Raw genomic sequence first — 25,517 nt, 5'->3', positions numbered from 1 at the left:
GGAAGAGGGGACTCATGTGATATTCATGGCGAGCATCACTCGGCAAAGGTCCAGAACCCTGCCCTCCACATCCTGCCTCTGTGGGAGGACCCAGATCTGTCCTGTGTCACGCTGCCCCTGAAACAGCGTGGCTCGTAGGTGGGCATTTGCTGCAGGTCCAGCACTCTGTCAGATGATGGAGGTTCTATTTTCCCTCCTCCCTGGTCAGGGGATGAAACACCTATCTCCTGCCCAAACATGTGTCCACTGGCCCCGCCCAGCACAGCTGTTTGCCCAACCATCACCAGACCAGGTCCCCACCGCAAGGACAGGAAGTGCTCCCCCATCCACCTCCACCACCAGCCTGGTGACTTGTGGTCGCTGAGTACAGTAGTCAGATAATTTTTAAAAAGACTCACAGACATGTAATTAAAATCTCAGTGTTGGTTTTGGGGGAAGGCTCTGGGAGGCTTCTGCCCCTGCTTTGCGGAAATACAGATTTTTAGTGTTTGAAAGTGACAGGAGGCTAAAGTGAGACACTCTAAATATACTGTCCTGGGCATTTCCGGGCAGCTGGGGAATCATGGGGTTTATTCTGCTCCTGTGGTCTCTTGCCCAGACTGTTAGAGCAGCCCAGCCACTGGCCTGCCTCGGGTCCCCTCCAGCCTGGGCTTTACCCTCGCCTCCACACATAGCTTCCGCTCTACCCTTAAACCACACTCCCTTGCTGCCCAGAGCCCTGACCCCCCACTGGCCAGAGCACAGCCCACGCTCCAAGGCCAGAATTCCAGCTCTCCGCAGTCAAGCCACAGCCAGACTTATGCCCTGAGCCGCACATTGCGGCATGGTGGGCGGCCCCAGCACCTCACACCTGTGCAGGGCCTCTGCCTAGAATGTCTTCTCCCCCACCTTATCCACCTACCAAGACTCAGTCCCATCCTTCAAGGCCAGTTCAGGTGTCACCTCCTCCGGGAAGCCTGCTCAGATCATGCCATGGGACCCTCCAGCTTCCCCAGCACTTGACCCAGCATATCCAGGAGCTGTCATCCTACCTCGCCTCTTCCTGGTTCTTTCCGTGTCTCCCTCCAGTCATGGGACCCTCCAGCTTCCCCAGCACTTGACCCAGCATATCCAGGAGCTGTCATCCTACCTCGCCTCTTCCTGGTTCTTTCCGTGTCTCCCTCCAGTCCCCCTTCCTGCTTCCCCTTGTTCCAAAGAGGGTCCTGCCGTCCTTTCACCCTTTGCTGGGTTTTATGGCTGTTGTTATCCCTGCCGGTGCTGTCGTTCCTGGGCTCTAGGCCTTTGCTCAGGCTGGACCCTGCCTCTGCAGCGTCCTTCTGCCTTGACATCGTGGCAAATTCACTCTCACCCCTCAAGGCCCAGCTCCAAAGCCCTCTCTCCCCTCAACTCCCATCCACATACCGGCTGACTCTGGGAGCCCCATCCTGCCCAAGTGCACTCAGCTGTGTCCCTGCTGCCACCGTGGCCCTTTTCTGCCTTGGGTCTGATGTCCATCTCCCCAGAGGAGGGACCTGTCCTGTGCCCCATCTGTGGGTCCCAGAGCCAGCAGGGTGCTGAGTGGGGCAGGCTGGGTTTGGGGCTTGCGGACAAGACATGGACACTGCCCTTGTGGCACCGCCGTGTGCCAGGTGCTGTGTCAGGTGCCTCACAACACAGCTCCCGGAGCCTTCTCGGCACCCAGGAGGCAGAGCTGGGACAAGCCTGTTCTCGAGGAGGGAGCAGTCCCACCCAGACTGCCCAGGCCCCCAGATCCCACCCGGCCCTGCCCACCCCGGAGCCCAAGCTGGAACCACAAGTGACCACCAGTCCCACTTTGTCTTGCAGTGGAGCAGGACCGCACCCTGGGCCGCCAGGAGCCCCAGTGGAAGGAGTTCCGCTTTGACCTCACCCAGATCCCGGTGGGGGAGGCCGTCACGGCCGCGGAGTTCCGGATTTACAAGCTGCCCAGTACCCACCTGCTCAACTGGACCCTCCACATCAGCATGTTCGAGGTGGTCCTGGAGCAGTCCAACAGGTGCCTGCCCTGCGCCCCGCGGGTCTGCTTAAGCCTCTGCCAGAGGGTCCGGCCCAGCCCTGGGTGCTGGGGGGACATTTCCCAGAGGACAGAAGGGGAGCTTCCTGGGCAGCCCACCCTCAAAGGAGAAAGATGGTTGGCCCGAGGCCTCGTGTCACCGTGGGGAGAGGCCCAGCATCAGTCCTGGATTCAAGTCCCCATCCTACTGTCCTAGCTGTGGGACACGGGCAGGTCACTGAGCTCCTGAGCCTCAGTTTCCGCAGCCGTACATGGGCACAGTGACACCTTTGTACGGTAGACGCAGTGAGAAAAGGCATGTAAGGCACCCAGGTCAGAGCCAGGCGGGGTAGATGCCCCACTGATGGTCCCCCAGGAGGGCACTGGAAACACAAAGGCAGCTGTGCCGGCCCTCGGTTAATTGTTCTTTCGTGTCCACAGGGAGTCTGACTTGTTCTTTTTGGATCTTCAGACGCTCCGATCTGGGGACGAGGGCTGGCTGGTGTTGGACGTGACAGCAGCCAGTGACCGCTGGCTCTTGAACCGTAGCAAGGACCTGGGACTCCGCCTCTATGTGGAAACAGATGATGGTAAGACTCGGGCCAGCAGCGAACCGTCCCCTGGGGGCTCCTCCGAGGAAGCTGCTGGCAGCCGGCGCAGCTAGAGCCCCTCACGTGGCCCTGGAGGCCTGGCCTTTTCCACCTGTGCCGCTGGGGGATACCTCCACCCCTCCGCGGGGGCTCAGTGGGTAGAGAGTGAGGTTCCCGCAGTGTAGCTCCCAGACACCCTTGATCTGACGGGGTGGGATCAGCACTTCACCTCCATGGTCTTCGTCCCCCAAACCCAGAACCCCAGTCTCGCCATGAGAAAAACATCAGACAACCTGAAACTGAAGGACATTCTACAGAACACCTACCTGACCGGTACTTCTCAGAGCTGTCAAGGTCATCAAAAGACACGGGAGGTCTGAGAAATTGTGACAGCCCAGAGGTGCCTAAGGAGTTGTGATGACTGTATGCCAATGTGGGACCCTGGGTGGGATCCTGGAAAAAAGACACTGGAGAAAACTAATGAAATCTGAGTAGATCGTGATGCTTAGTAAATAATAAGATACCAGAATTGGTTGATTAGTTGTGACAAATGTGGTTCCAGCACAGTACGTGCTGGGGACACAGGTGTGGGAACCGCTGACGTGCAGGTGGATCTGGGGGCGGGGGGACGGGAGTAGCGCGCCGGGGAGGAAGGGTGACGATGGAGAGGGAGGAGACGGCGCCCAGGCTGCCCTGGAGGGACGTCGACTCGGGGCCTCCGTGCGCCAGTCCCCGGATCCCTCCAGTCCCTCCTGACTGCCTGGGCCGGTCCCGCCTCCCGCCTTCGCGGCCCGGGAAGCTCGGCCCCTCGGGCCCTCGGAGCGCGGAGACGGAGCGGGGCGGCGGGGAGCCAGCCGGGCGGCCGCGTCACCGCCGGGGGCTCCCTGCCCTGTGACGCGCGGGCGGGGCGCGCACGGCCGCCGCCTGTCCCCGCTGGGCCCGGGACCGGAGCCCTAGCCGGAGCGGAGCGGACGTTGGCAGCCCTGCGGCTCCTGGAGTCCGCGCTCGGGCGCCGGGTCCCCGCCGGCCGCTCGGTGCCAGCGCTGGCGACGGGCGGTGTGTGCGGCTTCGCCAGCAGCACCCGCGCGCGTGCCGAGTCCTACGCGGACCCCGTGGAGGCCGTGAGAAACATCCCGGACGGCGCGAGGACCATGGTCCGGGGCTTCGGCCTCTGCGCGATCCCGGAGAACCTGATAGGGGCGCTGCTCAAGACCCGCGTGAAGGACTTGGCCGTGGTCAGCAGCAATGTGCGGGGGAGAACTTCGGGCTCGGCCTTTTCCTGGGGACCAAGCAGATCACCCGCATCGTCTGCACGTGCTTGGGGGAGAACTCGCTCTGCGAGCACCGGTACCTGGCGGGCGAGCTGGAGCTGGAGATCACGCCCCAGGGCACCCTGGCCGGGCGCATCCGCGCGGGGGCCGCCGGCGTGCCCGCCTTCCACACCCCCACGGCCTACGGGACCCTGGCCCAGGAGGGAGGCGCACCCAGCCACATCGCCATCCTGAGGCAGCCCAGGGAGGTGAGGGAGTTCCACGGACAGCACTACCTTCTGGAGCACGACGTCACGGCTGATTTTGCTTTGGTGAAATGGTGGAAGGCCGACCGGGCAGGAAACGTCATCTTCAGGGCCAGCGCCAAGAACTTCAACGTGCCCATGGGCAAAGCTGCGAGAACCTCAGTGGTGGAGATTGAAGAAACTGTGGACCTGGGGTCGTTTGCCCCAGAGGACATCCATGTTCCTAACATTTACTTAGATCGAGGAATACAGAGGGGAAAATATGAGAAAAGAAATGAGCGTTTAGTGATCCGGAAAGAGGATGATGAAATATGCAAGTCTGCAGATAGTATAGGGACACGGATCATCAAGCAGGCAGCTCTTGAATTTGAGGACGGCCTGTGTGCCAGTTTGGGCATAGGAATCCCTCTTCTGGCCACCAGCTGCATCAGCCCCAGTATAACCGTTCATCTTCACAGTGAAAATGGAATCTTGGGCTTGGGTCCGTTTCCACTGAAAGAGGAGGTGGACACAGATCTCAACAATGCGGACAAGCAAACAGTCACCCTTCTTCCTGGGGGCTGTTTTTTCTCCAGCGATGAATCATTTGCTATGATTCGAGGGGGACACATCGACCTAACCTTGCTGGGAGCCATGCAGGTTTCCAAATATGGTGACCTGGCTAACTGGATGATACCTGGCAAGAAGGTGAAAGGAATGGGGGGGTGCGATGGATCTGGTGTCCAGTACCAAGACCAGAGTGATGGTCACCATGGAGCACCCTACCAAGGCCAGTGAACCCAAAATCTTGGAGAAATGCACCAGACTGTTGACTGGGAATTGGTGCGTGGACCGCTTTGACCGAGAAGGTGAAATCATCACCGAGAAGGCTGTGTTTGTCGTGAGAGGACTGACCCTGATCGAGCTCTGGGACGGCCTGATAGCAGAGGACATCGAAAAGAGCACGGGGAGCACCTTTGCCATCTCCCCAAATCTCAGACCCATGCAACATGTCTAAACCTAGCCGGAAAGTGAACCTTGGTCCCAGGGCGTGTGCTTCTCCCTTTAACCTCCTGGATTGCATCCTGAGAAAGACACAATCACAGTGCTACGTTTCACCAGCATCTAGCCGGCTTTCTCCTGCTGTCCCAGACTGGCTGCCACTGGATAGGCTTTGTTCTCTCAAGAGGGACATGCCTTTAATTAAAAACAAAAGGAAAACAGAGGCACTGACCTTATATGTCCTGTGAGTTCTGAGAAAGCTCTGCTCCAATCACCCTCCTCCCTGTCTGTGGTATTTACATTAAATTCTATGCAGCTTGAGATGATCCCATGGGAAAGGTTTCACTGAAGTGCCTACTTTCGTGAGTGAATAATGAAATATAGGGAAAAGTGATGGGGGAGGAACTGTTACCGAGCCCAAGCTCACTCTGCTCACTGCATGACAGGCCAGTAAACCAGGAGATGAGCTGTTGAGACAAGGAAGAATGACTTTAATTGGAAAGCTAGCAGATGGAGAAGATGGCAGACTAGAGTCTCAAAAAACCCATCTTGTCCTAGTCCCAGTTCAGGCTCCTTTTATATGATCTTGTGGGAAAAAGGGACAATGATCTTTCTGGCTACGTCCCACTGAACAGCGGTGATGAGGGGGTAATTGTGAAATGGAATTGATCAGTTTGGGGTCAGGAATATTCCTTAAAATTTTTAGTAAGCAATACAATTCTCTTTATCTACAACTATTTGAACCTGATGAAATCTCTTCTACAATGAAATTTTAATCTCAATACTTATCCTTTTTTTTTTTTATTTCTCCTTCACTTTTATTTTTTTTATTTTTTTTGAACATTTATTTTTTTATTTTTATTTTTATTTTTTTAACATCTTTATTGGGGTATAATTGCTTTACAATGGTGTGTTAGTTTCTGCTTTATAACAGAGTGAGTCAGTTATACATATATATATGTTCCCATATCTCTTCCCTCTTTGTCTCCCTCCCTCCCACCCTCCCTATCCCACCCCTCCAGACAGCCACAAAGAACCGAGCCGGTTTCCCTGTGCCATGCGGCTGCTTCCCACTGGCTATCTACCTTACGTTTGTTAGTATATATATGTCCATGTCTCTCTCTCGCCCTATCACACCTCACCCTTCCCCCTCCCCATATCCTCAAGTCTGTTCTCCAGCAGGTCTGTGCCTTTATTCCTGTTTTACCCCTAGGTTCTTCATAACATTATTTTTTTCTTAAATTCCATATATATGTGTTAGCATACGGTATTTGTCCTTCTCTTTCTGACTTACTTCACTCTGTATGACAGACTCTAGATCTATCCACCTCATTACAAATAGCTCAATTTCGTTTCTTTTTATGGCTGAGTAATATTCCATTGTATATATGTGCCACATCTTCTTTATCCACTCATCCGACGATGGGCACTTAGGTTGTTTCCATCTCCGGGCTATTGTAAATAGAGCTGCAATGAACATTTTGGTACATGACTCTTTCTGAACTCTGGTTGCCTCAGGGTATATACCTAGTAGTGGGATTGCTGGGTCATATGGTAGTTCTATTTGTAGTTTTTTAAGGAACCTCCATACTGTTCTCCATAGTGGCTGAACCAATTCACATTCCCACCAGCAGTGCAAGAGTGTTCCCTTTTCTCCACACCCTCTCCAGCATTTATTGTTTCTAGATTTTTTGATGATGGCCATTCTGACTGGTGTGAGATGATATCTCATTGTAGTTTTGATTTGCATTTCTCTAATGATTAATGATGTTGAGCATTCTTTCATGAAGAGCAACCTTAAGTCTTCTAAGGGTTCACAAACCCATTGCTCTCTAGGCCTCTCAGGAGTTGGATCATTTTCTGATGACAGTGGGGCTACTTTAACCCAAGTGTGATGAATCCATGTCTTTACTCCAGCTAACTTGACAGATGAGTGTGTGGTAAGTAATACCACATGTGGTCCTGTCCACCTTGTAGTCAGATGGTGCTCAGGCCCTTGTTCTCTCTAGATTTTAAGGAGGACTCCAGGCAGGAAAGGATGTAAGGCTACCTCAGTTGGATAGGCAGACCTACTGGAAGCAAACTCATGAACAGAGGTTAGTATAGTGCCCGGAGTTTTAACATAATTGGCAACTGCTAGATCTTTCAGAGCATTTATAGATTCTCCCTCCCTGGGAAGACACCGGGAATGGCCTACCATACAATATCTCAGTGGGGCTTAATTTGAGCTGCTTCTGGGAGCCCCTCTGATCCGTGGCTGGGCAACTGACAAGGCCTTATCCCAAGGTAAATTAGTCTCTTGACATATTTTAGCAATGCTCCTTTTTAATATATAATTCATTTTCTCAGTTTTTCCTGTTGATTGTGGTCTCCAGGATGAATGTAGCTTCCAATCAATTCACAGTGCTTTAGATACTTGTTAGGTTATGGTAGAGACAAAAGCAGGCCCGTTATCACTTTGAAGGGAGTTAGGCAGTCTAAATAGGGGGATAATTTCCTTAAGGTGGACTTTAACCACTTCAGAGGCTTTTTCTGTCCTGGTGGGATATGCCTCCACCCATCCTGAAAAAGTGTCCACAAATACTAACAGGTGTCTGAAATTTTCTGTGGCTTTTTGAGGCATTTGAGTCAAGTCTATTTGCCAGTCCACAGTGGGGCAGGTTCCTCTGTGTTGAGTTCCCATTTGGGAAGGCCTGACAGCAGTCTTTGGGTTATTTTTAGCACAAATCATGCAATTTTGAGTGACTTGCTGGTTGGTCCTTTGTAGGTTAGGCCCCATTAAACATTTTTGCACTCTGTAGCCTAAGTAAGGGGCTCAAAATCATGTTCCTTTAAAGCCTCATAGAGGAGCTTTAGTATGAGCCTATCCATAGTTCGGGATCCAAATCCGACAAAATCCTGCCATTCCCAGAGACCCCCTCATTTGTCTGTGAGTCTTGGGTGTTCCCAAGCCTGCAATTGCCCATTTTCTATCAGGCCAAAGACCCCGCTGTCCTTGAGAAATGACAAAACACAGATATGTGACTTGTTTCTTCCATACTTGGACCTTTTTCTGGGAGACCTTATAGTCACAATTGGCCAAATAATTCAGGGTTCTTATGGTATTTTGTAGACACATCATATGCAAGGATTGCTATGAGCAAATCATCCACATATTGGAGTAAGAGTCCTTCATCCAATATTAAGTTTCTAAGGTCCCTAGCCAACATTTCCCCAAACAAGGTAGGGGAATTCTTAAATCCTTGAGGCAGGACTGTCCAACAATACTGTTGGACTACCTGCATTTCTGGATCCTGCCATTCAAAAGCAAACATCTGGGCTTCCCTGGTGGCGCAGTGGTTGAGAGTCCGCCTGCCGATGCAGGGGACATGGGTTCGTGCCCCGGTCTGGGAAGATCCCACATGCTGCGGAGCGGCTGGGCCTGTGAGCCATGGCCGCTGAGCCTGTGCGTCCGGAGCTTGTGCTCCGCAATGGGAGAGGCCACAACAGTGAGAGGCCCGCGTACTGCAAAAAAACAAAAACAAAAACAAAAACAAACAGCTTCTGTGATTCTTCTGCAATAAGAATGCAGAAAAAAAGCATCTTTCAAGTCCAAAAGTGAGAACCAGCTGAATTCTCCCAGAATAGTTGTAAACAGAGTGTATGGATTAGATACCACAGGGTGCAAATCTTGGACTATTTCATTACTAGCCCTCAAGTCCTGGACAAAGTGATACTCTGTTGAGTTTGGCTTTTTGATTGGGAGGATAGGGGTGTTAAATGGGACCTACAAGGTTTAACCAGTCCTGTTTTCAAACTTTTTGAGAACTGGCTGAATTCCCTTTTGGGCCTCTTGCCTCAGAGGGTATTGTTTTAGATTAGATGTCCCAGTGTGCCTTTTTAATGGAATTTGTATTGGCCATGTATTTTTGGCCTTCCCTGGTGTGCCATCAGCCCACACTTCCAGCCTTACCTTTTCGTAGACCTCTGGTGGGTGCAGGGGAAGAGCTCTGTCTCCTTTTCTGGGGCATCCATGAATGCCATCTGTAGGCTTACAGTGTGGGCTGGTGGGACCCTGATATCAAGCTGTCTTGGCAAAAAGTTACTTGAGCATTTAATTTACAAGGGAGACCTCAGCCCAAAAGAGGGATTGGACACACCAACATACATAAGAAACTGTGTTTCAGGGTGAGGTCTCCTCATTGGCATAGAGGTTGTAAGAAAGAAAAATTTTGTACTTCTCCAGAAACTGCCATGAACTGGATGGATTGAGATGTTTTCTGTGCCACCTTGGTGTTTACCACATAGTTTGTTGCACTCGTATTTATCAGAAAGTCAATCAACTTGTCCCACACTATCAAAGTTACCTGGGGCTCCTGTGGGGAAATTGTAATTGGACACCTCAAGTTCAAGGGAGCGCCCAGGCCTCTTCATTCATCATCAGAGTGTTCCTCTCTTTCTACCGTATGAGAGGCTCCCATCTTTCATTTATTGTTTTCTTTCTTATTCTTTAGTCTAGGGCAATCTTTTTTCTAATGCCCTTCCTCCTAACAGTAAGCACATTGTTCCCTCCTCAATGGTGACTTACCTCCCTTCCAGTTACTTGCCTTCCAGGAATCCAATGCTGCTGCCAGAAAAGTGGCATTCCGTCTTGCATCCTCTCGCTTCTGTCGTTGTTTCCTGTTGTTGAACACTTTAAAAGCAACATCTACCAATTGAGAAGGGTTCATTCCAACTGCACCATCTAACTTTTGTAATTTTCTTCTTATATCTGGGTACTTTGCCCAATGCAGGTCATATTTACCATTCTCATATTTTCGGGGGTCTCAGGATCTACATCAGTGTAGCACCTATAAGATTGATAAATTCTTTCTAGAAACTCTGATGGATCCTCAGTGGGTTTTTGTTGTATCTCCTGAATTTTGTTTAAGCTCTTTTGCCTAGGTGCTCCCTTTGGAAAACCCACTAAGATACACTTCCTATAATGCTTTAGGAGCAGGATACCTCCATTATTAGGCTCCCAGTCAGGCTCAGCAGCAGGAACTGTCAGATTTGCTTCTGGAGTTCCATCTGGATCTACTGGATGAAGCTAGTGTGCTTCCTCTTTAGCCTTGTCAATGACCATCCTTCTTTCATCCCCAGTAAGTATCATATTCATACGAGTGTGAATGCCCAAGAGGGGTGGTAAGTGGCAAAGATAGAAGTGAAAATTTCAGTCATGCGGAGGGGTCCTCTCGGTAAGTAGGGTTATAGTTTTTCTAATTAAACAAATCTGATGTTGAGAATGGCTTGTGCATCCATAGAAACCCAGCTGGTTTAAGAAACCCATCTGCATTAAGGCCTCCTATAGGATATTGGTGCAAGGGAAACTGCCCTGCTCCAGAAGTGGCTCCTAGTCCAAACTGGGTGCCCTGTCAGGTCTTAGATGGTGACACCAAACCTGGCCCCTGTGCCCTGGAGGTTAGCATAGGAACTTCTAATTGATCCCCATAAGTAAATGAAACAGGAGGCGGTGAATATGTTGGTGGCATGTGGGCGGGGGGTGGCCAGAACAACTGCTGGTGCAGTCTGCTCGTCCAGTGGGGGAGCCGGGCTGGCCAGAGGGGTGTGTAAGTTTTAAAATGACATATCCCCACTCTCACTTTCTCCCCTTCCTCTTGTAGAACAGGTTTTCCCTTGGTTTTCTCTTTCGACTGCTGTACCATAAGGTGGCAGCCGTCTGACTTCTTTTTCTCCTGTTACAATAGCATAAATGCTTCTACATACAGAATCTCATCATTTTTACCTGCTCTTTCACAAAACAATTCTAACTGCAAGATCATATAATAAGTGAGCGATTCAATGGCCACTGCTCTCCTGATCCTAACATACATTGGGCCACACACTATTACAATAAAATATCATCTCTTCTTTAGTCATAGACCCACAGCTATATTTTGCCCATTTATTTAAGATACGCCCCAAAGCGCTTTCTTTAGGGACAGATGGAGTATTTCCCATATTTATAAGTTCAGCGGGCTTCCCTGGTGGTACAGTGGTTAAGAATCTGCCTGCCAATGCAGGGAACACAGGTTCGAGCCCTAGTCCGGGAAGATACCACATGCCGCGGAGCAACTAAGCCCATGGACCACAACTACTGAGCCTGCGCTCTAGAGCCTGCACGCCACTACTACTGAAGCCCATGCGCCTAGAGCCTGTGCTCTACAACAAGAGAAGCCACCACAATGAGCAGCCCACTCACCGCAACTAGAGAAAGCCCACGTGCAGAAATGAAGACCCAACACAGCCAAAAAGATAAATAAATTAGATAAAATAAAATTTTTAAAAAGTTAAGAACAAAACACAAAAAGCACAAGCAAATTCTAATACCAAAAGCACGAAGAAATTCCATCAAGAATGAATGCAGTATCACTGATTCACTTTGTTATAAAGCAGAAACTAACACACCATTGTAAAGCAATTATACTCCAATAATGATGTAAAAAAAAAAAAAGAATGAATACAAAACAAAAGCCAACAAACTGGTTCACGAAGCAGGTAGAGTCCAACAACAATTCCCCTCTCCAGCAGAGTACCCAATCAAATGAACAAATTGGCTTTTCCCTTAAAGGAAAGAAGCCCAAACTGAGAGGGGAAAATGTTCCCAGTTGTATATACTGGAGCTACTTACCCTACTATGTGAGACCCATTGGCTCCCAAATGTTGATTCCCCACTTCAGCTGCCCAGCGCTGGGGCAGCCTGTGCCACTTCAGGGAATTTTGAAGGAAAGATCCTCAGGACAAATGGTCCTGGTGGCTGCTAGGGCCTTACATGAAAATTCCCCAATGGAAGCCAGCTAGCCACAAGCACCAAGGCTCCTGGCCGGCTCACCAAAATTTGTTGCCGAGCCCAAGCTCACTCTGCTCAGCTGACAACAGGCCAATAAATCAGGAGACAAGATGTTGGGACAAGGAAGAACAACTTTAATTGGAAAGCTAGCAGACTGAGAAGATGGCAGAATAGTGTCTCAAAAAACCATCTTGTCCCAGTCCAAATTTGGGCTCCTTTTATTTTTATTTTATTTTATTTTTTGGACTCCTTTTATACAGAAGAGGAGAGGGAGGGGACTACTGCAGTGCCAACCAATGGCGTAGAGGGACCACTAACGGTCATTTGTTGACAGTTGCTTGATTGGGGGAAGGGGTCACTGTAGCACTGACCAATGGCTGAGCAGGACTGCTTAGGTTGCACCTGCCCCACCCCTATTACAGAACAACTCCACCCAGAGTCTATGTAAGGCACTGTTTTATTAGAATCATAAAAACATACACACTTACATGTGAATTTGTAACTGGGAGAAACGCTGTCTGAATGTAAGATGTTTTTCCTTTGACCCTTCTGACTTTCCTTCTGGGGCCTTTCATTTTGTCACTAAATTTTGTCTTCTTGTAGCTTCACCTCCCCTGCCTCTCACATATCTCCTCCTTGTAGCTAAATAGATGTCACTAGAAGTGAAGCAAGACGGTTTAGGCAGCCAGTAAACTAGTAATAGGGGCAACTGAAGGGGAGAGACTGTTTGGTGCCGACATTCCACCAGGAAGTCTCCTCTGTGAATAAACAGCTCGCCTGTGTGTGGCCAAAGGCTGCGGCTTAGGATGGGAGGAGTTCTAGAAACCCGGGCGATGGACTTAGATGAGTTTTCTCTTCTTAAATCATAGCGTTCCTGTGTTGTCCAGATCAGACACTTAGACCCTTCTTCTCTGTTATGGAGCCTAAACCAGCCTCTTGTTCATACTCCCTTGAAACCCATGAGGGGCAGTGACGTACCTCATCCTGAATCCACAGTCTCACAAACTAAACAGAAAAAAATGAGTTTGCATTTGCGTGTGTGTGTGCGTGCGTGCGTGCATGTGTAGGGTTCAAACCCAGGCCTGCCGTGGAGCCCACACTTTCTCAATGTGGCTCTAGGGCTGCACAAAATGGATGGGAGCTCATAGGTAAGAACAGGAAGCTCCAGCTGGTCAAGGAAGGCCTTTCAGAGAGGTCTCCCTGAGGCCTCACCCTGACGGGAGGCCCGGATCCTGGAGTGGAGAGACAGTGCACCTGAGAGGACAGCCACAGAGTGTCAGGGGACCGTGACCAGGCGGGCAGTGGGTGGATGTCACTGAGTGGACTGTGCAGCACCTTCTGGGGCTTCTGGGGAGAAGGACCTGATCTGCCCTGCGTGGTGGGAGAAGTCCTCCAGCAACGGCCTGGGACAGGCAGAGGTTTCCAGAAGCAGACAAGTTACAGGGCTGTTAAACAGTAGCAAGAAGGAAAAGCATTGAGTTCCTAGTTCTCATGTGGTGAGGAAATAAATAACCTGTGGTACAAAAGCACACCTAGTCACAGCTGGATCCCCTCCAAGGGTTTCAGCCAGGCGTCCTGATTGTCCTTTAACGTGGCACTAGGGTCACATCCATGACCGCAGGCTGAGGTGGGGCAGGGGCAACAGGGAAGGGGCAGGTGGCACCCAGAGCAGAAAGAGGCCTTGGGGAGAGATGGGAGCAATCTTGGCCTGGCCCAGGGGGAGGGGGCATGAATCTCCAGGGATGTGATAGGGCAGAGGAGCTGCCAAGACATCCGGGCTCTGATGGGGTAGACTCAGAAATGGGAGGAGGCTGGAGGTGTCAGGGGCCTTCCTGGCCCAGAGGAGCAGCATCTTCATCTGGGTCTGCGTGTGGGGGGAGGCCACAGTGTGGCCCCCATCTCGAGGTGTGGCCACACATACCACATCTCTCACAAAAGGGACAGCATGCCTGCCAGCATCCTCACAGTCCAGGTCTAGAGGCAGGGACCTTGGGCCTCAGAGGTTCCTGAAGTTCCTGCCTCTGCTTTTTGGAAAGGGTCCTGCCAGAGCCAGGCAGCCTGGGTGCCACCACCTGGACAGCTGGGGCCTGCCCTGTGACCCAATCTCTCTGCACCCAGGAGACCCCAATACGATCCTAGACCAGACAGTTGCACAAGAAAAGTCTACAGTGAGCACAGCCTCGGGAGCACCGAAGGTCTCCCTGGCCTCTCAGTGGACAGGGCTCTCCAGGGACTCACAGGACAGGCAGCTGTGCACACAGGCCTGGAGGGCTGCTGGGCCAAGGCCACCCCATGCGTCCACCAGGTGTGGAGCTCCGCTCCAGTGCCATGTGGACGACAACCGCCCGCCTGCCCTCGTCGCTCCACAGCCTCCTCCTGGTGCCCTCACGGACCTTTCCCTCTGTGGCAGGGCTGCTATGTGTCCTGTGGCTCTGCATCCTCACGGGCCTGCTGTTCTTCCTCGTGACCCTAACTTGCCATGACCCAAACTCCCCGAACGGCTTCTCCCTGGGTCCCTTCCAGTGTCAGCTCCTGTCTCAGCCGGTTCATCCCTGAGTGGCACCTCTGATGGGCCCAGTGCATGTTTGTGGCAGGTAATGTCGTAGGTCAAAGGTTAGTCTCTGGTCGATTAGTTGTTTAGTCAACTCTGACGCATGGACTCAGGGCTAAAGCACAGCTGTGTAAGGGCCGGCGATGTCCTTGACCTGTAATGTGCAGTGGAGGATCATGAGACCCACTAATAGAACACACATGTCTATGTATGTGCACATGTGTACACTAGCTGTATAAATGCACATGTGCATGTACACATACATATATGTGCATGTGTGTCTATGCCTGTGCATCACTGTTGCAACACTGGGGTGAAATGTACATGGAAGTGGGATGTTCGGCCCTGTGTTTTTTTTGTGGTACGCGGGCCTCTCACTGCTGTGGCCTCTCCCGTTGCGGAGCACAGGCGCCGGACGCGCAGGCTCAGCGGCCATGGCTCACGGGCCCAGCCGCTCCGCTGCACGTGGGATCCTCCCGGACCGGGGCACGAACCTGTGTCCCCTGCATCAGCAGGCGGACTCTCAACCACTGCGCCACCAGGGAAGCCCTGGCCCTGTGTTTTAGAAACATTAACAGTGAGCTTGTAGTCATGCCCTGTTGTTTAGTGTGAGAAAATTCCACAGGGAAAGGAAATGAAGAGGTTGTATCACATTCTCATCTTTATGATGAAAGCCAGGAAATAACTTAAATGTCTAAAGAGAAACTAATATCTAAATATTCAGATATATCTACTGAAAGGAATTTTATACATTTGAAATGTTCATAGTTGAGACTTAACAACCGAGAAAATGTTTATGTGGAAAAATTGGGAAAAATACAGACTTCTTTCTTATGCTCACTATTTAAATTAACATATGAGAATATCCCAGAAAAATGAAAATGATGTGTTGTAGCAGGGGAGGGGTTTTACAGGTGATATTTTTCCTAAGGTTCTTTACAGTTGTTGTTTTATATCACTTTGACAATTAAAAAACAAGAGGTCATTGGAACTACAAAGAGGTACAGGAACATAGTTTTATTGGTGGAGGTGACTTTTCTAGGAATAACCAGTGTGTTTTTCCGGCATCCTCAGGCTTTAAGCAGCTGCGGGTAAAATCCCAGTTTTACAAGCATCACTACTCCTAGGCTGAGGCCCCAGTCATGTCTCTGCCCACAGCCTTTTCTCTCTTTCTTCCTTTTCAAACCACAAACCCTCTGGTTAAGAACTTAAATGGACAAGAAGGGCTCTGGAATTAGATGCACGTGTCTGAACGTGGACTTGGGGTAAATGTCTCTGCCCGCGGCGCCTGGGGTCTCGTTTGGGGGCATCGGTGAGTGGCCTGCTCTTGGACGGCACTCAGCAGAGCAAGCACTGTGTCCTGGCAGCCGCTCCCGCCAGCCGGGTGTTGTAAATCCTACACTGATCCCCAGAAAGGATGGGGTGGAAGGTAGAACTCGGGCCTCGGGGCCCCGAGATGGATGGGAGCCCTGGTTCTGAGAGTCCCCGGTAGTGGTGCTCTGAGCCGTCACCGAGGGGCTCTGATGCTTCTCAGTGAAATGATGGGTCTGGCGTCACCATGAAGACTGGTTGAGATCATCACGTGAACTGACTGAAAGCTGTAAAGCGCTGTCACAACGGGTGGTGCCCTGGACCATCACTAATCCCGAGCCTGTGCTCCCGAGGACCCTCCCCCTCTCCTGCAGACCTGCCCGTTGGGGGCTGGGGCTGGACTTGGGACTCAGGTCTTCAGAAGAGGAGACTGAGACCCAGTGGGTCCCCTGCAGCCTCAGGCTCCGTGCTCCTGGCCCGCCCACAGAGAGGTCCCTGCTGTGTCCCCGTGCAGGGCCCCACCCTCGAGTGACCGCCCTCTCTGCTCTCTCCGTCTCAGGGCGCAGCGTGGATCTTGGCCTGGCCGGTCTGCTGGGGCAACAGGCACCGCGCTCCAAACAGCCTTTCGTGGTCACCTTTTTCAGGGCGAGCCCCGGCCCCGTCCGAGCCCCTCGGGCGGTGAGGCCCCTGAAGAGGAGGCTGCCGAAAAGAACCAACGAGCTGCCGCCCCCAAACAAACTGCCGGGGATCTTCGGTGAGGTTGGGGACCAGGTGGTGGGGACAGAACCCTCCCGGCTTCAGTGGGGTCAGGCTGATGGTCAGTCACCCAGCCACCTTTCCTGACACCACTTTGCCCCTGCACCCTGGGGACCAGCCGCTGCAATGTCTCCAGGGCTCTGAGCATCTGCCCTCACCGCCCCTGCTGCCCTGAAGTCCCTTCCTGCCCTCCCTGGCTCACCAGGCCCCCCCCACCCCCTCGTCAAAATCAGGTGCCCCTGGTGGCCCTCGGTGCTGCCCCGGGCACCCTGCAGGATCCAAGCGTTTGTGTGAAGGTGTCCCTACCAGGCCAAGCCCCTGGGGATCAGAGCCCCCTGGTGCCCTCCTTTCCTTCACGGGGAGCCAGGCTTTGCTTGGCCTCAGTGGGAACCACTTGTCCTGTGGAATGGGCGTGGCTGGAGAGGCGGATGACGTCAGGGGTGTCTCCGGAGGAAAGGAGGAGGGGCTGCTGGACGGCAGAGGGTCCCTGGGCTGTTTAGTGGACCATCGGGAGTCACAGGCTGAAAGTCAGGGGAGGCTGGGCTGAGCGTGGGGTGACTGTAATCACGGGGAATCATCTGGAACCATCGAAGGTTCTTGACCAGGGTCACGGCGCCAGCAGAGCTGCAGAGATGGGCTTTATGAGACCAAATGGGTTAGTTTCCCATCATTCATTTACTCAACAAATGAGCCAATCAGGGCGTCCCCCGCCCCGGGAGCTCCCTGTGGTGGGTGCACAGAGCAGGAACCCCAGCAAAGACCTCGCCCCTTCTGTCCCCCACAGACGACGTCCACGGCTCCCACGGCCGACAGGTGTGCCGTCGGCATGAGCTCTATGTCAGCTTCCGGGACCTTGGCTGGCTGGTAATTCCTGACTCTCGTTCTTTCCTAAATGACAGTCCCCATCTTGATGATGGCAAGTGTATGTCCAAGAGGAGGTAGAATCCTGGGGGATTTGCATTTTCTTTTTATTTTCCTCTGTGTTTTCCCAAGTTCTCTAAAGGGAGAATGTGTTGCTTCTGTAGTGAAAAGTGCTTTTTTGTGAAAACCATGAAAATGGAGACTGTCTGAATCCTTAGCCATAAAATGTCAGAGCAGCAGCAGGAAAACTGAGGCCAGGGTGGGCAGTGCCTCTGGCCTTTGCTGTGACTGGGGGTGGGCTGGGGAGGACGAAGCTGAGCGCTGATGGCACATGAAGGGGACGGAGATTGTGCCCGGCCCTGTCTGCTGAGGGTCTTCCGGTGGATGTCAGGCATCTGGGGGACACTGCCCTGGGAGGGGCCCGAGGGTGGGTTGGTGGGCCCTGAGGCTGAGGGACAGTAAGGGGCAGCCCTGAGTTGTGCTGTGACAGGTGCTGGACTGGGGGGCTCGGGAGGGGCACATGAATGGGACTCACCCTCTCCCATTACCTGCCCCCAGGACTGGGTCATCGCCCCCCAAGGCTACTCAGCCTATTACTGTGAAGGGGAGTGCTCCTTCCCACTGGACTCCTGCATGAACGCCACCAACCACGCCATCCTGCAGTCACTGGTCAGTATGACGTCCCTCTGCCTGGACGCCCAGGGGAGGGGTTTGCGGAGGAGAGGGGCGTGTGCAGCCAGCAGGTGATGGCAGCACTGCCGTGTCAGGGAGCTTTCTCTAGATGGAAACCTTTCTGCGTGCGCGTGCACTGAAATCCCACAGCCGTGCAGAAACTGGTCCCCGTGTGGGCCACCCCCAACCCGTGCACCTGAACACACGTGCACGTGGGGGACTTGCATGTCCATGCGGTGGGTACCAGACTTGTAAAGGCCCGCCTGCTGGTGGTCAGAGGCACAGCCCGTGCATGATAGGCGGGCATCCCACACGGCTACTTGTGCCCTCAGAACACACATGCGCACCATGTTCACTGGCACGTTCGGCCTCCTGTGTGTCACACACGCCCTCAGGGTCGGGGTGGGTGACACGTGTGGGTTCTGCCCCCTCTTCCTGTGCAGGAGTCACCAGGTACCCCGTGCCCTTCTGGTTTCCCCTCCCGTGCCTTTCCCGTTGGCTCTGTTTTCTGGGTCCCTCTCGGCTCTTTGTGTCTCTACAGGCTTTTGATGCCCCGGTGTCTGGGGAAACTTTAAATGCTGAAAAATTTCTAATAGGAACACTGTTGCTTATCGCTGCTTTTCGCTGCGTGTTTTAAATGTTTTTTAGTGCTGAGGCTTCTTTCTAGAACATTGACCTGGACACTGTAGTTACAGGCTGTTCAAGGTGATGCCCTAGAGCAAAGGAGTTAAGGCAGCGTGGACCCCCGGATAATGCCTCCTTTCCCAATGGTCACATGGGGTTTGCGGGACCCCCGGGGAGCTCCTTCCTTGAAGAAGGTCGGGGTGATGGAGCCTGTCCTGGCAGCAGGCTGCTCAGAGCTGGGGCTTCTGGGGTAAGGCTGGGCTCTGGGGACCGGGGGCCAGGCTGCCGGACAGGGCCCCCCATGAGACGGCTTCGCCCAGGTCCTGCTCCAGCGGCCTCCGTGAGGCCTGGGAGGTCCCGGTGGATGGAAGCAGGTTCCCTTTTCTCTCCAGCCCCTGACAGGCTGGGGGGCTGCCTTCACGGCCCTTCCATGAAGAGTCCAGGGTGAATGGCAGCTCATCCTGCCGAGTCTCCAGATAAATATTTTTGTAGAGGCTGCAAGAGTTCACTCAGTCGGGCTCTTTAGGGGTAGAGCTGTTTGGAGGAGGGTAGCGGGATCCCCGTGCCAGGTCCCAGTCGTGCCGCGGCCTCGGCCTCAGCCATGGAACTGGGCAGGTGACTCGGTCCCTGTGCCCTCAGTGGTCATCTGCCCAGAACAATCCCTGCCTAGAAATCGTTAGGAGGGGTGGAGGTGCTTTGAGAAACAACAGTGTCGGACACCCCAAGGGTGAGCCCAGAAGTCTGGCCGCCAGCAGGTGTAACACGGACCTTCACCGGCTCCCAGTCTGGAGGGGGAGACGGACCAGAAACAGCTCAGGCGGACAAGACACGATCAGGGACGTTGCAGAAGCGCAGGGAGGAGAGAGGAGCAGAGGGGACCCCGGGGGCGACGCTGCAGGGGCGCAGGCAGGACCTGGCACACGTGCCGGGGGCCAGCAGGGTCAGGGTCGTCCTGTCTGAGGGGAGGGGCTGTGACAGGAGCCACAGGTGCCCAGGCTGGGCCTGAGGGCAGCGGCGGGGCGGGGGGAGGGGTGGGGGCGGCCAAGGGGGCGGGGCCGGGGCAGAGCTCGCGCCGGCACCTGCCGGGCTGCGGGGCGAGATGGCGCCGGGGAGGGGCGAGCGGCTGGAGCCCGGGCGGCAGGAGCTGGGGGCTGGGACGGGCCCCCGCGGTTCTCACGCCTCTGCCTGCCGCCCCCTCCCCGCCAGGTGCACCTGATGAAGCCTGAGGCGGTGCCCAAGGCGTGCTGCGCGCCCACCAAGCTGAGCGCCACCTCCGTGCTCTACTACGACAGCAGCAACAACGTCATCCTGCGCAAGCACCGCAACATGGTGGTCCGCGCCTGCGGCTGCCACTGAGGCCCCGCCCCGCCTGCTGCGCAGCCCCTACCGGGTCAGGTCAGCCCTCCGCAGGGGGCACCCCCCAGCGCCCTCACAGCTCAGGCAAGGAGGCAGTGAGGGCGCCCCTCCGCTGCCCACATCCTGCCAGGTTCTGGTCCTCCCCTGGCCCCTCTGCCCCGTCCCCGCCCGGCGCCTGAGGCGGTGGTGGAACTCCGGCCTGGTGGTCTGCGTCCGCAGCAGGGTCCTACCCCAGCCCCCTCCCCAGAGGCACGGGCTGACCGTTCTTTGGGGCTGGCAGAGTCCTGTCTGAGGACCTGCCCTTGACCACTGCTGGCCCAGCTGTGGGCGGATGTGGGACGAACTCAGAGGCACCTGCAGCCCAGGATGGCCACCTCAGGCCCTTCACTGTCCACGACAGGGTCTGGGGATGTGTAGACAGGTCCTGTTCCATCTCCAGTTGCCTGCCCTTCCCAGGTGCAAAACTGGGCATTTCTGGGCGCTTCTGTTAGGGTGTGGTGTTGCCCTCGGTGGGCTATATTTGTGGATCTGAATGACCAAACCGCTGGCCACAAGGAGGCATGTGGGTCGCCTCCAGAAAGAGCTAAATGAACAGCATGGTTTAGGGCCAAGGCCGATGGCATTCATCTTCCCTGTCTTCCTCCTTTGACCTGCCTCTGCCGTCTGGGGAAGACGTGCAGTGCACGGACACTTTAGGGAAACAAAAAATCCTGGGGGGCTTTATTGACCCCGTCTGTCTGTCACCATGTTGAACCATCAGGAGTTCAGCTCTGTGGAAAAGTTATCTTTTTGCTGAGCCAAGTATGGTGGATACATCAGGTGGCCCAGGGTGACGATGCCCAGCACGGGTGACATAATTTCCCTTAACCTTCTGCACGGCAGTCATCAATAATGAACCTTAACATTTTTTCTTTCAAATCTGGTTAGAATTTGAAAATGACCGGCACAGAACTCCAGGTGGCCACCACCAACAGGTTAGAGTTGGCACGTGGAGTGAAAACTCTCTGCCATCTCCTGCCTCCAGTGCTCTGGGACAGGGGGCAGCCTGGGGCCAGGCGCGGAGCGAGGGCAAGGCTTGTTAGCACCTGCCCGTGTCCAGAAGCTGTCAGAAACAGAGTGTTCAGCCAAGTCTGCGTCACCCTGTGTGCCCAGGAGCCCTGTCCTGTTTCTTGGGGCCTGTGAGCCAGGGACAAGGCCCCGGTCCCAGGGAAGTGACAGGCGGCAATTAAGCTGAGCTGGGTGGGGAGGTTCCCGGAAACCACTGCTCTCCTTGGAGCGGCCGCCGGCAGTTGGAGTGTTTATTTGATTTCTGACTTGGTAAGCCTGTAATTTACCTGGTGGAGCAGACTGCGTCCAGCTGCCTGAACCCTGAAATACTGTGTCATTAAAAGCAGAGCCTGGGCCCGCCCCAACCCACAGGCACAGCCCAGGATGTGCAGCCCTGGAATTCACTCTGCGCCCCAAGGAGGGGCTCCGGGAGCGCAGGTCTGGCAGCAGGGGTGGAGGCTGGGGCCTTGCTGCAGGACAGCAGCCCCTCCGCCTGGACCTGGGAGGGCCTCTGGGAGCCAGTGCACAGGAAGAGACCCTCCCCATGGACACAGGAAGGTGGTGGTCTCTTTAGCCTGGGGCTTTGAGCTCAGGCTGGCAGTGAGCAGACCAGGTACCAGCCCAAGTGTCAGGAGACCCGTATTCTGGCTCCAGCTCAGTCACTGATGTCTTGCTACAAATCAGCAAGTGTCCCCGACTCAGGGTTCAGTTTCTTGTCTCTGGCATGAGGACATACAAGGACTCTCACGTCTCCAAAGGCCGTTCCAGCTAGAGAATCCACCTGCCACTCTGGCCGTCTCTTCTCAGCCTGAGTGCCCAGCTGTCCTAGGACTTGAAACCTGCCATTTCAGGGCCTTATTCAGAGCTCTCTCCTCCCAACATCAAGGGCAGTGGAGGCTTAGAAACTTTTGACAAATGTCAGTGTTAGGTTTCTTCAGTGCCTAAGCACATAACCTTGCATGCTTTGGGGCACCAGTAAAGTTTATGAAGTGAATGTTTTGAAGATGTGGACTGCCCTGCGCTCAGAGGTGTAGAACAAAAGGAACATAGGATTGTGATACGACTCCCTTTTCGTGCAATAAAGCCAAAAGTCCAGCAGTCATGGCCTTCCTGACACTTCTAGCACCTTCAGCCATCCAGGTGGCCACCAAATGAAATCAAATAGAAAAGGCTTCAGAGAAGGGAGACAATTAAGGACAGAAAGCTGATGAGGTGGCAGTGGTCACTAGGCCCACCTCGTTTATCTGGTTGCCCTTGGCAGTCTGGGTCACAAGTCTGGGTCAAGGCTGCACATGAGAAGCATAAATAAGGGCGGTCAACTCAGGCCCACCGGTGGCAAAGTAAGCGCTGCCCGAGAGGGTGGGCCCAAAGGAACAGCAGCGCCTGGGGCCATGCTGTGTGGGCACACTGCTCTGTCACTTCACCCCTGGTGCACATCTTCATAACCGAAGCGTGATCCTGGCCCAGATGCCAGCTCATCGGGCGAAGCCCTATTCTTGTGTGTCTCTGTAGGAAAGTAGGTGACATTCTTCAAGAAATTCCCTGTAACTTCATAGGAAAGGAAGCTGTGACAGGAGAGGGTGAGCTTTGTAGCTAGCAGACCCGCTGGCAACAAGCCCTGGCTCTGCCTCTTGTTGATCTGACCACACTGCGCAGCGGGAAGCCGGCTCCTCCCTCGTAGAACAGGCTGCTGGCTCTGCCCTGGCAAGGCCAGCGAGGGGAGCAGGTCTGTCTGGAGCACTCGGCACTGGGTCTGCACACCTGTGCTGAATGAATAGCATTATTAGTGGCCTTATTTTATTATTATTTTTTTTTGCGGTACGCGGGCCTCTCACTGTCGTGGCCTCTCCCGTTGCGGAGCACAGGCTCCGGACGCGCAGGCTCAGCGGCCATGGCTCACGGGCCCAGCCGCTCCGCGGCATGTGGGATCTTCCCGGACTGGGGGACTGGGGCACGAACCCGTGTCCCCTACATCGGTGGGCGGACTCTCAACCACTGCGCCACCAGGGAAGCCCTAGTGGCCTTATTTTAAATGAATTTGCAAATGTGGGCCTCTCCCGCGTGCCTTCCTATTAAAACGCACTCCTCCCAGAATGTGTCCTTGGAGGTGCTGCTGTACTTACTTCAAAGCTGTGCTTTTCCTAAAAAAATAAAAACTTGGTAGTCTCCTGGGGTGAGGTGTGGACTTGCCCGCCCCTCCGTGGGGGGGCCGTCGCGGCCAGCAGGGGACATGGCAGCGTTGCCCTCTCTCCGTCCTCCCACGGCCCTGCTCACTAGTGCAGCTCAAGGGGAAACTTTCTGGGGTTTGTCTCCTCACTGGGAAGCCTTGAGCAAGCATTCGGCCCTCTTAAAAAAAAAAAAAGTTTTTCTCACTTAAGGAAATATTACATGTGTGTCAGGGACACTCTTGAAAATCAAAAGCAGAATACAAACACACAATCTCACCACGTGGAGACAACCGGTGTTAATAATTCCTTCCAGGCTTCTTTCCTTAGCACATTCCTATCGGTCTCTTTATATAATATATGGGTATTCTACAAAGTTAGGATCGTACTCTGTGCGCTGCTTGGTGATCTGAATTATTCAATCTATGACATACTTTGAACATTTCTGTTACTAAATATTCTCCGGGAACACAGTTTGCAGTAGCACTCCATCACTTGACTTCTCCCTTAGTTTCGTCACTTACAAACCAGGGCTCACTATTCCTTCCCCCTGATCCTGTCACCTGCAGCCCTGGCCCAGCATCGGGAAGGCAGGGAGCCAGGGCACAGCCACCAGGCTGGCCATTAGCCCAGAACACCTGGACCAGGCACCTCAGCTCTGAGGCTCAGGTCACCACCTGCACAAGGGTCACAGGTGATGACCATGCAGTAGTTTCTGGGGAAGCCCTTACACAGGACAGGGTGAGCAATCAGCCCCTGATGATCCCCCAACCAGCCTCTCTGGCCAGTCCACTGGTCCCCCCTTCCCAGGGCCATCAGGGAGGTCCAGTGACGAAGTCCCCCCGCGCCCCCCCCCGCCCTTGTTTCACAAGGGCTTTGTGACCAGCCTTCCCTCCTGGGGCCTCAGGCCAGCCTGCCCCCCATCCCCACATCATCCCTCGGGCCAGCCATGCCGAGTCTGAGTACTTCACACACATTCCCTTGTCTCTTGGACATCACACCAGCCGCGAGTGGCCGGCATTCTCCTGGCCTCAATGCTGCGTGTTCTGACAGCCACAGCTGACCACCAGTGAGAGGGACACCTCTGATAAGTAGTGAGGGTCCCAGCCAGGAATAATAGTGCAGCAGTGGATCCCAGCCACGGGAGTGGACCCCAGCCAGCCAAAGGGGACGAAGCCCCACCTGAAGGAAGAGAGCCAGGCTGGCACAGGGCGGCAGAGGGAGGCCTGGCATCCATCCCTCCGCAGGAACTGACCTGGGGGCACTGGGGCCAGCAGGCTGCCTCACCCCCCCGACTCAACCTGATCTCAGCCCAAAATGAGACAAAGGCTGAGGGAACCAGCCCAGCACAGCAGTTTCTGAATGCTGAGACTCGATCCAGACAGCCACTCGCAGGCGGCAGGGGAGCAGGCAGCAGCCCTGGACAAGGTTTCTGGTGACTGAGCACCTGACGGGTTGCTCCGAGGTGGCCTGGCTGGTGTGGGTGACAGGCGAGCCTAGAGCAAGTGACACACCGCAGCGTCGGAGCGCAACTTCCAGGTGGGACGGTGGGCAGGGCAGGAACCACCTCTGGCTTCTTGTATCTCCCCGGCACCAAGCTCACGGCCTGGCAAAAGAAGGGCCCTGGACTCTGCTGTAATAAATTCTGACTGTTGGTTCACCGAATGAACAATAAGTGAACGGGTTGCTGAGACGGACCACTGTGCCCATTAGACTCAAGACCAGCAGGTGTGAGGGCAGGAACGGGGCCTGGCTCACCCACCTCGCCTGCCTGGCAGCAGGTCAGAGACAGGAGACAGAGGCACTTCTGCAGCAGCTCTGGCCTCAGCTGCCCTGCAGTGGGTCTGACGAGGGTGTGCCTTCTGAGCCAGCCTGGAGAGGAGGCAAGCAGCACGGGAGGGACTACGGTCTGTCATCCGTTGTAGCAGCACAGGTCAGTCACAGGTGCAACCTCTGAAAACACCTGGGACCTGGCTGCGTGGCAGCAGTACAAGAACTAGGATTAATTTTACTGGAAGACACAGCCAAGATCCACACAGGTGGGTCCAGGAGAGGCCCTGGCCTGGGAAGGGCATGCACAGCCATCCACGGTGGGGAGGGCAGCACCCTGGCCCACGGCCCCACTTGGGGAAGAGCCAGAGGCGGCCCAGGCCGTGCCTGCAGAGGAGCTGCCCCACGCTGACCCCAAGGAAGGGCCAGGACACAAAGCCCTGCTTGCTGCAAACGGGACACCTTGGCTGCCGGTTCCCTGGGCTGACAGCTGCCCTC

At 54.3% G+C, this 25,517-nt stretch overlaps 1 protein-coding gene across 1 annotated transcript in view; it reads left to right on the top strand.

The window, feature by feature from the left end:
- The window catches only part of LOC103089261 (bone morphogenetic protein 8B-like), a 36,564-nt gene extending 16,517 nt beyond the window's left edge, over positions 1–20,047 (top strand). Inside the window, exons 2-7 of the mRNA XM_007453777.1 lie at positions 1,825–2,014; positions 2,453–2,601; positions 16,328–16,522; positions 17,309–17,388; positions 17,944–18,054; positions 19,888–20,047. Of these exons, the coding sequence (XP_007453839.1) occupies positions 1,825–2,014; positions 2,453–2,601; positions 16,328–16,522; positions 17,309–17,388; positions 17,944–18,054; positions 19,888–20,037 (875 nt within the window). The 3' untranslated portion in view covers positions 20,038–20,047. The remainder of the gene's footprint in view (positions 1–1,824; positions 2,015–2,452; positions 2,602–16,327; positions 16,523–17,308; positions 17,389–17,943; positions 18,055–19,887) is intronic.
- The last annotated feature ends 5,470 nt before the right edge of the window (positions 20,048–25,517 follow it).

This window comes from Lipotes vexillifer, unplaced genomic scaffold (genome assembly GCF_000442215.2).
Source record: "Lipotes vexillifer unplaced genomic scaffold, Lipotes_vexillifer_v1.1 scaffold213, whole genome shotgun sequence".
Classification (NCBI taxonomy): Eukaryota; Metazoa; Chordata; class Mammalia; order Artiodactyla; family Lipotidae; genus Lipotes; species Lipotes vexillifer.
This window is presented reverse-complemented; position numbering and strand designations above follow the sequence as displayed.